Below are 12,143 nucleotides of genomic sequence, written 5' to 3'. Positions count from 1 at the left end.
TTTTCAGGACCTGCCTTACTCTCTGGAGGTATTTGGCTGTGGTTGACTTCCTTGTGGCTTCTCCATGGTTTCCATTAGCCTGTGGGATGCCAAGGTACTTGTAGCTGTCTTGGATATCACCTATGTTGCCCTCTGGTAGGTCAGTCCCCTCAGTCCAGATTATCTTGCCTCTCTTTGAGACCATCCGGCCACACTTGTCCAATCCGAATGACATCCCTATGTCATCGCTGTAGATCCGAGTGGTGTGGATCAGCGAGTCTATTTCTCGTTCGTTCCTGGCATACAGCTTGATGTCATCCATGTAGAGCAGGTGGCTGATTGTTGCCCCACTACGGAATCGGTACCCGTAGCCGCTCTTCGTGATGATCCGACTGAGGGGGTTCAGGCCTATGCAGAACAGCAGTGGTGATAGCACATCTCCTTGGTATATGCCGCACTTGATGTTGACTTGGGCAATGGGTTTTGAGTTGGCCTCTAGGGTTGTCTTCCACATTTCCATTGAGTTCTGGATGAAGGTCCTTAGGTTCCTGTTGATCTTATCCAGTTCCAGACATTCCAGTATCCATGTGTGTGGCATTGAGTCGTAGGCTTTCTTGTAGTCAATCCAGGCAGTGCACAGGTTGGTCTGTCTCTTCTTATAGTCTCGGGCAACTGTTCTATCAACCAGTAGCTGGTGCTTGGCTCCTCTGGTGTTACTGCCAATCCCTTTCTGTGCCTCGCTCATGTATTGAGCCACATGCTTACTCATTTTTGCCGCAATGATGCCTGACAGGGCCTTCCATGTTGTGCAGAGACAGGTAATTGGCCGGTAGTTGGATGAGATGGGTCCCTTCTGGGGGTCCTTCATGATTAGGACTGTCCTGCCTTGGGTTAGCCATTCTGGGTGGGTTCCATCCCAGATGGGATGGGTGGGTATACACTGTATCAATCTATCAATCTCTTTTATATTTACTGACTCTTTCAATACTTAAACATTTCCTGCTTTCAGAAATAAGGATTTTTGACAAACAATAAACAACTGATTTTTTTTTTTTTCTGAGGATACAGAGAAACTCAAAAATATATCTGGGGAAAAAAAGAGGAAAGCAAGAAACTAGAGACTAATGACCAGGAATTAAAAGAAAAATGTTAATAACTAACTAATTAAAAACACGAGTAATGAACATCGGTGAAACTAAAACTAAAAAATTGCTTTTGATCACAATGCAGCAGCTGTGAAGGAAAAAAACAGGACATAAAGAAAAGAAAAAACAAATTAACATCATTCTTTAAACTAATAATGTTCAGGACGAGTGTAACTGTGTTTTTTGTGTGTTTGTTTGTGTGTTTGTTTGTTTGTTTCATCCTCAGGTTTAGGAGAGGACGTGAAGTGAAAGTACTGGACTATGATTCTTAAAGATGGACTCTGCGCTATGAGCTGGCCACCACGGGCCGCAAACTTCCTGCTCCTGTGTGTTTCTCTGGTGCTTCTCCAGGCAGGTGTTACGTCCTCGAAGAACACGCACTACTCGTGGAAAACAGGTAAGAAGGAGAAATCATAGGGATGTGAAGTGAAATCTGACTGTGTGGATGATGTTGGAGGGAGAATATTTCACTATAACACTCATCACAGTGTTCATGGCTCATACTGACACAGGGTCATGGCTGTTGCTTTACAGGTCTTAAATGTTTTTTTTTTTTAAATTCTGTTTTTTACACTACGTTCAGACTGCAACCTGAAACGACCCATATCCGATTTGTTGTGAAATCTGATTTTTTTTTTAGGGCGTTCACATTACCAATTATATGAGACTTGTATGCGATCTCCAATATGAACGGAAAACGACCCAAAAGTGCCCCGCATGCGCAAATTGACACGTAATAAGCACATCTACGTAATACATAAACAAAAAAAAGCGCACTCTTCAAGTTTGCAAGTAAAGCATGGAGATGAGGCGAGACCTGGCGATGTGGTTTTTGTGGCGGCGGCGGAACTCACACAATAATCTGATTAATGTGGGCAGCAGACTAATGAGACCGAAGGTGTCAAATTACTGGAAATTTCCAGAACAATCTTATAATCTTGTAATACAGGATGGTTTAAGTTATAAATCAGTTATAGAAACTGTTTTATTTAATCAGGCTAACAGATCAACATCCAGGTCCCTACCAAATCCACCATTAGCTTGATCAATTCTATAAAAGTCTATTTAAATTCTGAAAACTGTACAAATGTTGTTGTTTTCCACCAAAGAGGCGGGATTAGCCAACGCAGAATGTTTGTCTCTTGTTGATGACGTGTAGGTTGCATGAATGCGACCTGTCCGGTCAGACTGCAGTCGCATGTGAAAATAACGGATATGCATCGGAATTAGGACCACATATCCAAGCGGCCTGGGTCGCATGTGAAAAAATCGGATCTGTGTCGTTCAGATTGTCAATAACAAATCGGATACAGGTCGCATATGGGCAAAAAAATCGGATATGGGTCGTTTCAGGGTGCAGTCTGAACATAGTCTTCTTATCATTATTGACCATATTAGCACTAAGCTATAATCAGGGACATGTGGTATCAATGTGCTAGCAGCGTTTCAACATCAGGTTTTATTTTGTCATCAGACCTTTTATTGGTATCAAACATCAGATTATTTTGGATGCTCTGTGTAAAGTAACAGTCGCGCTGCATCACGTCTCTGTTGAGAGTCTCTTCCTCTTTCGGAACATTTGTTTTGTTCAAGCAAAGATTATTGAGAACATTTTTTTCCTTGTATCTGCTGATGCTTTCTTCACTCATTGTTTTGAGTTGCTGCCGGTTGCTTTACGTTGACGTAGTGTGAGTGTGATCGCCGTATCACGACCTCATCATTTACATGATTGTCAGCAGTGTCAGCACCGTCACGACACATAAATCTGATGGTTCTGATTCCCACTGGAGCCAAAACAAAAGATTTAACAAAATATTTCCCAAAACATTATGAGGTTGACAGCGGAAAGATTAACATTTTGACTTTACTGTTTTGTTCTCATTCATACACGAAAGCGTTACAGCATAATAATGTACACTGTAAGAAGTGATTTTGGAGAGTGGTAAATATAATCTATGCAAACCATATAAAATTTACTCAATTATTGCAGTCAGCCAAGGAATTATAAAGTAATGGGTAAATTATACATATGCTACCTATTCGTTAACAGTAACAACTGTTACATGGAAAAATACGGTAAAATATACCCCAAAGCCGTGAGTCCTGTGCTCCAAATTGCGCATGCATCAGACCGCGCGTTTGAGTGAGCGGGACAGGGAACTCTCGGACTGCCATCTTCCTCTCTCCGGCTGAAAGTGTTGTTTGCATTAGCCAATTATCCAGAAACAACATCTGAAGCTGTTAGTTAGTGAGTTATAAAACAGGTTAATTACTTGAAATGTTGTGTGAAGCTGTTGTACTGCACTTTATTTTGTGTTTTTTGATCATTTGGTGCATCACTGCTGCATATAAACAAGGCGGTTCAGTTATTTGTTGTATAAATGCACCTGGACTGCAGATTTGGTCAGTCCAGAAACAACATTTGAAGCTGTTAGTTAGTGAGTTATAAAACAGATTCATTACTTGAAATGTTGTGTGAAGCTGTTGTACTGCACTTTATTCTGTGGTGTGTTTTTTTTTGATGATTTTATGGATTAAAAACATTGAGATGATGAACCATCTGAAAGTCTTTTTTTGGGGGGGTACATCTTACCTTCTCCGAATAAGTAATGATTACTAACTGATATTAATGACCTTTGATTAGTGATTATCAGGTATTACCTACTAGCAAACAAGAGATAATTTTACCCAATTTCAATGAGAAAGTAGCTGTTGAATAGATACATAAATGTGAGGTAAATTTTACCCAATTTATTTAAGAATTTCATAGCTTTTTATTTCAGCTATTTTATACTCAATATATGGGATTAAATCTACCCCAAACAAGTCAATGCAAATTGTTACCTCAGATTTATTGGGTAAATTCTATAGGTTACTTTTTTCAGTGTAAAGTTTACAGTTTTCAGTGTGAGTGGGAACGCTGTTGTAGAGGTCACAATGGTGTTTCCAGGGCCCTGTACTACGAAGCGGGTTTTCTGGCTTACCAGGGTAACTTCGAGAGTAACTTGATCACGTGCAGCGTAACTTCCCGATTAACCCATACTACGAAAGTTGGCTATGTTCAAACCGAGGTATGCTGCCATGGCAACTTACGCTGCATCTCAAACCTGCTCGTCTCAGGTTATGTTCTTGGTTAACCCGAGGTTTCCGATTAACCACACCCTTTTTAAACACCACCTCTCCACCGACATTTCCTCTAGAGACAATGCCAGCGTACCTGGATGACCCGTGCGATATCGGAGCGCAGATTAGAGATGGGATTTATGGCGCTTTGATGGGATCCGCATCTTTGTTATCCGTTCTTTGAAAAGAGCCGTTCAAAAGACTGGCTCGTTTGGCTCTTTTTAAATATTTATTCAGTTTTAAGAAGACAGCGTCTAAAGAAGCCAGATCCCTCTGCTTAGACAGTGACATCAATATTTCTGGACATACCTTTTATATAAAGCAACCTAGAATTACATTATTGTAACCCCTAAACGCTCATAAATAACCATTAAAAAACAATGAGGGCTTCAATGAATGTCCATGCAGAACGACTTTTCTGTAAAAAAAAAAAAACCACTCAAGAACATAGTTACCAAGAACGCAAGAATATTTTCTAAAAAACACTTGCTTTACAAAAATATTTAAGTCTGAGATACAAAATAGATACAACTACAATAAATATAACACAAGAACTAGTTATCACACAAGAACATTTTAATAGAAAAAAACAAACTTTCTATATTAAAAATATTGAAATTGTAACAAAAATAGATACAACTAAACAGTCAGATAAATAGATAAAGTTATAACAAGAACACAAGATTATTTTAATAGGAAAAAACAAACTATTAATGCAAAAAATATTATTATTAGAAAAATAGATACAACTAGACAAACAGATAAATAAATAAAATACACAAAAATAGAACAAACAAAATGACGATAGAATAAATTAAATGAACGTCCGTGCAAAGTAGTTTTCCCACAATATTATCATTAATATCACACAACATTATAAACTATATACAAAACAATTTGAACTATTAGGCAAACAGATAAAACTTGAATAAATAAAAGGCAAATGAATGCTTGCTTGCACGCGCACACACCCCATTATGAATGATGTTTTTATATTTCATTTTCACCTGTTGCCAGGTGCGTTTGGCACTGCTGTTGCCTCTGAAATGTTCACAGGACATACACCAACTTAGTCAAAGGGACTGAACAGTCAGTCATCCTAATTCATGTGACTCTGTGCACATATCAGCTTAAGTAGGCTACTCCATGAATTTACCAAATTTTATTCAGGATTTTTCGGACATTAAACAAGCTATATATGACTGGGGCCACGTCGAAGGACCATTTTCTGTGACTTGTGATTGATCATGAAGCTTTCTCTCATCCAGAACAGAAGTATAGGATGAGAGAAAGCTTCATCCTCCTTATTGGCAGCCGCGGTGTTAGATTTTGCTCTTAATGTTGTTTTGAACTCCTCGTAGCTTTGCATTATGACAGCGCATTCTTCCTCCGTGAAGTACGGCGACCATGCCATTGTGAACAGTGGGGATTTGCACTGATAACCTCCCCTTTCACGTGAACGCGCATTAACCCTGATTAGGTTAAACCAGGTTCAACAAATCAACTTCATAACTGGCGTCGTAGTACCGTTTAACCCCAAACAAGATAACCAGGTTTTGTCAACCCCGGTTTAGCGGGGGAACCCTGGGTTACTTCTGGGTAGGTTAACCTCCGTTCGTAGTACAGGGCCCAGGTGTTGTTTGTTTGTTTGTTTGTTTGTTTGTTTTTTAAATTAAATTTAAGTTCAAACCTGGGGAGGCAGAGCCCAAGGGGTGGAGTCATGCCAAACCATTCAAAGGGAAATAATATTTTGTTTGTCCACGATAACGTTCATGGTGAAGCTACAGGTTTATACAGTTTGTTTCTTTAAGTCACAGAACGTCAAAGTTTAATCCATTTTTATCCCCCTGTAGTAATCCCTGGTGTGGGTGGAGCACAGAAGCACGGCAGGCGAGAGTTGGTGTTCACACAGACACTTTATTTTACTTATTTTCATCAGCTTTTCAGCTTCTCTCACTCACACAATCACACACGCAACACACACGTGTTCCGGTCGGGGGAGACTTTTCTCTGCTCTCCCCCTCCTTTTACTGTATACTCCATCCCTGCAACAAACACACACACACACACACACACACACACTAATTGACACTGGGTGTAATGACTTAGCCACTTACCTTCCCCGACCCCACCCTCCATTCACAGACTGCTGCTTGGCCACGCCCCCGCTACCACACCTCCGCTGGCTGAAAGGCCCAAAGGGGGATTATGTCGTGGCGATGTCCGTCCGTCTGTCCAGGGAAGGGTGCACACCTTCTGAAATCAACTCCTCTTGCAATTTTTGGAGGAATTTCACCAAACATCGCAGGATTCTTCGTTATATGTCGGTAATACGCATATTGTAATTTCGTTAAATTCGGTCACCTTTTACCAGAGTTACAGCCCTTGATTAACAAAATTATACTTTGACAATTTCATGAAGGTGTGCTCGCCTTCTGACATCAACTCCTCTCACAATTTTTGGACGAATTTCTTGAAGTTTGGTAAAAGGCCTTGTTATATGACGGTAATACGCAGATTGCGATTTAATTTCATTTGTGAAAATTTTCCCAGAGTTTTGACCCTTGATTAAATAACTTGTACTTTGACAATTTCATGAGGGTGTACGTTCTTCTGAAATCAACTCCTCTCACAATTTATGGAGGAATTTCACCAAACTCGGCAAAAGGCTTTGTTATGTGACAGTTATGTGCAGATTGAAGTTTCATTTAATTTGGGCAAATTTTACCAGAGTTTTGCCCTTCATTATTAACAAACGTACTTTGGCAATTTCATCAAGGTGTGCTTGCTTTCTGAAATCAACTTCCCTCATGTGTTTTATCCCCCGCTGGCCGAGCGCATGTACGGTAAGTGAGCACGGCTGCTGGAGCGCACAAAGCCGTGACATTGATGATGTTCTTTTGAGGAGACCTGGCATTTTTCCTCGGAGGCATGCTTGAGGGTTTTGTATGCATCGCTGTCTGGCAAGAGAATGATCGCCGATGCCTTGCTCAGTAGATTTCAACAATGCATGACATCAGCACCAATCAATCAGCAACAAGTCACAAATGTGTCGTTTAACCATCACCAAGCATTTTCTGAATCTTCATGAACCCTTCATCCAACCAATTATGAACCTTGGTGAAGGATCCCTGAATGTAAATGCACTTTTTAAGTCTCAGCGAAGGTTAGGCTACATCTCACCGCTGTGTCGCTGAGGCCCCCGTGAGCATCGGGGACATGGATTTGAGACATCTCAAGAGGCTCGATGAAGGTTCCCTGAGCTTGGGGACGTATTCCCAAACCCATCTGTGAGTACTCACCACTTAGTTTCCCGACGGAAACATTGCCACTAAATTTCAATACATGCATTGATATATTTTGTGACATTTTTGGCCACTCATGAGGTGGAGACACATAAAAAATAAAAACTTGCAAAGCTCGGAGAACATTTATCGTGCATCACATGATTGGTGGTGACGCTAGCCGTTTTTCATCGCCACGTATTCGTAAACTCATGCGAGCTATAGTGTGACCAGGGCCTGATGTTCTGCTGCCTCATTTGCATAAATGTACAACCCCAATTCCAAAAAAGTTGGGACAAAGTACAAATTGTAAATAAAAATGAAATGCAATGATGTGGAAGTTTCAAAATTCCATATTTTATTCAGAATAGAACATAGATGACATCAAATGTTTAAACTGAGAAAATGTATCATTTAAAGAGAAAAATTAGGTGATTTTAAATTTCATGACAACAACACATCTCAAAAAAGTTGGGACAAGGCCATGTTTCCCACTGTGAGACATCCCCTTTTCTCTTTACAACAGTCTGTAAACGTCTGGGGACTGAGGAGACAAGTTGCTCAAGTTTCGGGATAGGAATGTTAACCCATTCTTGTCTAATGTAGGATTCTAGTTGCTCAACTGTCTTAGGTCTTTTTTGTCGTATCTTCCGTTTTATGATGCGCCAAATGTTTTCTGTGGGTGAAAGATCTGGACTGCAGGCTGGCCAGTTCAGTACCCGGACCCTTCTTCTACGCAGCCATGATGCTGTAATTGATGCAGTATGTGGTTTGGCATTGTCATGTTGGAAAATGCAAGGTCTTCCCTGAAAGAGACGTCGTCTGGATGGGAGCATATGTTGCTCTAGAACCTGGATATACCTTTCAGCATTGATGGTGTCTTTCCAGATGTGTAAGCTGCCCATGTCACACGCACTAATGCAACCCCATACCATCAGAGATGCAGGCTTCTGAACTGAGCGCTGATAACAACTTGGGTCGTCCTTCTCCTCTTTAGTCCGAATGACACGGCGTCCCTGATTTCCATGAAGAACTTCAAATTTTGATTCGTCTGATCACAGAACAGTTTTCCACTTTGCCACAGTCCATTTTAAATGAGCCTTGGCCCAGAGAAGACGTCTGCACTTCTGGATCATGTTTAGATACGGCTTCTTCTTTGAACTATAGAGTTTTAGCTGGCAACGGCGGATGACACGGTGAATTGTGTTCACAGATAATGTTCTCTGGAAATATTCCTGAGCCCATTTTGTGATTTCCAATACAGAAGCATGCCTGTATGTGATGCAGTGCCGTCTAAGGGCCCGAAGATCACGGGCACCCAGTATGGTTTTCCGGCCTTGACCCTTACGCACAGAGATTCTTCCAGATTCTCTGAATCTTTTGATGATATTATGCACTGTAGATTATGATATGTTCAAACTCTTTGCAATTTTACACTGTCGAACTCCTTTCTGATATTGCTCCACTATTTGTCGGCGCAGAATTAGGGGGATTGGTGATCCTCTTCCCATCTTTACTTCTGAGAGCTGCTGCCACTCCAAGATGCTCTTTTTATACCCAGTCATGTTAATGACCTATTGCCAATTGACCTAATGAGTTGCAATTTGGTCCTCCAGCTGTTCCTTTTTTGTACCTTTAACTTTTCCAGCCTCTTATTGCCCTGTCCCAACTTTTTTGAGATGTGTTGCTGTCATGAAATTTCAAATGAGCCAATATTTGGCATGAAATTTCAAAATGTCTCACTTTCGACATTTGATATGTTGTCTATGTTCTATTGTGAATACAATATCAGTTTTTGAGATTTGTAAATTATTGCATTCCGTTTTTATTTACAATTTGTACTTTGTCCCAACTTTTTTGGATTCGGTGTTGTATTATGCTTACTAGGAAAATTTAATAAGACAAATAATCTGGTATTTATATACAGTTCATTTCAATTGTTTAAATTTTCATTCCAACATGAGAAACATTACAACCTGTGATCATTAATGCGCTTAAAGTTTAACAGCAATTAAGTGGAATAATTACTGATCACTGCATTGACTGAAATTAATTACTTTATCGTCGTGCTCCTGAAAAAAAAGATAAATCAATTAATAATATTTTTTAATGGAAATCATAAAATTTAATTTATATTTGGTGCAGAAAATAAATTTCAGTTAAAACTATTGATATGAATAATTGATCATTTCTGTTTACATTTTGCAGATGAATAAGTTACTGCTGGAAAATGTAGCAGAAAAATACAAAAGAATCAACAATTTACAGGAAGAATAATTATTTTTTTATTAATTAATTAAAATCCTTGTTATGGTTGTGATTATACAGGAGTTGAATTCTAATGAGCTGAAATAATTGTTTAACAATTGTGAAAAAAATAATTGTCTGTAATTAAGTTTGGTGAAAATAAAACTGTTTTAAAAAGTTTTAAATGTTTTTTTTTTATAAATTTTATAAGGTTTTGGTGTGAATAAGTTATGATTAAATGGATGTGGATGGAAAATATTTTTTAAAAATCTGAAAACTGATGAATGAAATTAGAATTTGATGATTTTTGTTCACGTGAGACCTGAATTGAATTTCTGTATTAATGCTGTGTGTAGTTCTGCTCCTCTTGGACTCTGAAGGGCGTTTTCATCACCTGCGTGTCCGTATCGGTGATAATCTCGTCCTTAGCTTCATCTGCAGGTGTGATTGTTAGCATGCTAATGTGCGCTCAGTCTGAGAGAGATTATCCGCCTCTGACACGCTTCCCCACGCAGACTGTAATCACGCGTTATGATGTATTCAGTAATCTCACCTTCGCTGTAAGTCATTACTCTACGCTGCAGATTTATGGACTCGGTGACGGTGCCATGCGCTCAGCTAGCACTCCGTACGTGTCGTTGCAGTTTCGTGCCACGCCGGAATCTGATTTCGCTCTTTAATCTCGCAAAGCTCTGTCAGGATGCCGTGTGTGTGTTTTAATCCTCACACATGATTTATTTCTCCATCACTTCACTCAGCACTGCTGCTGTTCGAATGAAGAAGATTTAAAGATGAGAACAATGTTATTCTATATTATTGAAAATCACTGTTTAGAGTGTGGTTGTGTGTGTGTAATGAACATTCACACACTTTCCAATTCAAGTCTGCTTAAAAAAAAAAAGCTCTTATATAGCTTAAATGAAGCCCGTCTAGTGAATTTAGCATATAAATAAAGCTCTTTAATTTATTTTATTTCTGTTTCACACACTAATCTATCCTGATCTGCACAACTGGTTGATCAGATGTTCTGTAAAATCCATTAGTTCTGCTTCTGTAATAACCTTCTTTGAAAACCACACAGTTGCTTCAAGAGCAGGATTAGCATCCAATTAACGTCCAATCAACATCTGATTTGCATCCAATCGTCATTATGTTTATTCATACGTTCATTATGTCCTTATGTTCTCCCAGCGTATGAACAATACGCATTAAATGTAAAGTGCTGTTTTCAGGAACACAGTGGATCAGACCTTCAGCTCAGACTGAAGAGGAAATCTTACAGTTTTGGCACTAGAGCTCGTACCATCCTGACAGCGTCATGCCTGATCATGTCTGATCTCGGAAATGAAGCAGGAGGTCAGGAAAAAAGTCTGAAAAAAAATCACAGCTGTAAAGTTTTTCACACCAAGACCATGTTAACTTTAAACAGATGAGAGGCTTTATCTGGGAGTTGTGTTTTTCCCCCCAGTGTTTAGTGAACAATGTTATTATTATTTCTTACTTTTTAAAATTTTAATTTAAAATGCATAATTTTCATTTTATCTATTTGTTTGTTTATTTGTTTAATGTCTTTCATTGCTGCATTATTATAGTTCCCTACTTTATTTATTTATTTATGTATTTAAATATGCAGTTTGACATATTTACTTATCTACCTCTTCACATGTATTTTTTTAATTTTAATTTTATTTATTAAATTATTTAATGTCTTTAAATTTGCAATATTATAGTCCATTTATTTATTTATTTATTTATTTATTTATTTGTACAGTCTGATATATTTACTTATCTACCTCTCTACATGTATCAATTTAGAATTTTAATTTTATTTATTAAATTATTTAATGTCTTTAATTTCGTAGTATAACACATTCCCTATTTATTTTTTTTAATTTTTAATTTTTTTTATTTCTTGGGTTTATTTCTTTCATCGTTGCATGATCATAGTTTCTTTTTTGCAACATGCTTCATCCAAAAAATGCATAAATAGTTTAAAATAAATGTAAGATATACAGATGGATGGATGGATGGATGGATGGATGGATGGATAAAGAGCTGAAATTAATGAGCTGCAGTTTATTGAGCTCACTCAGTCCACTACACTTTTTCCCTCCGTTTGTTCTCCAGTCAGCATCTTTTCATATTTGAGGAAAGTGCCATCTGCCCTCTTCCACATACATGAGCTAACAGATGTTCCTGACTGACTCATGTTACTGTGATTGACAGGGGAGAGGGAGAAAGCCCCTCCCACCCAGAGAGCGGTGAGAGACATGATCTCATGATGATAGCGTGAATCATGGCATTCAGGAGGCCAAAGATTCCCCACTCTTTGATATAAAACCCTGAGCCTGTGTGTGTAGAACAC

The 12,143-nt window shown here is 38.8% G+C and overlaps 1 protein-coding gene across 1 annotated transcript in view; it reads left to right on the top strand.

The window, feature by feature from the left end:
- Positions 1-1,385: 1,385 nt before the first annotated feature.
- Positions 1,386-12,143, top strand: part of thsd7ba (thrombospondin, type I, domain containing 7Ba) — a 480,459-nt gene continuing 469,701 nt past the window's right edge. The window contains exon 1 of the mRNA XM_060930603.1: positions 1,386-1,521. Within this exon, the coding sequence (XP_060786586.1) occupies positions 1,386-1,521 (136 nt within the window). The remainder of the gene's footprint in view (positions 1,522-12,143) is intronic.

The sequence above is a fragment of the Neoarius graeffei genome, chromosome 9 (genome assembly GCF_027579695.1).
Source record: "Neoarius graeffei isolate fNeoGra1 chromosome 9, fNeoGra1.pri, whole genome shotgun sequence".
Taxonomy (NCBI): domain Eukaryota; kingdom Metazoa; phylum Chordata; class Actinopteri; order Siluriformes; family Ariidae; genus Neoarius; species Neoarius graeffei.
Note: the sequence above shows the minus strand (reverse complement) of the source record. Positions and strands in the feature narration are given on the sequence as shown.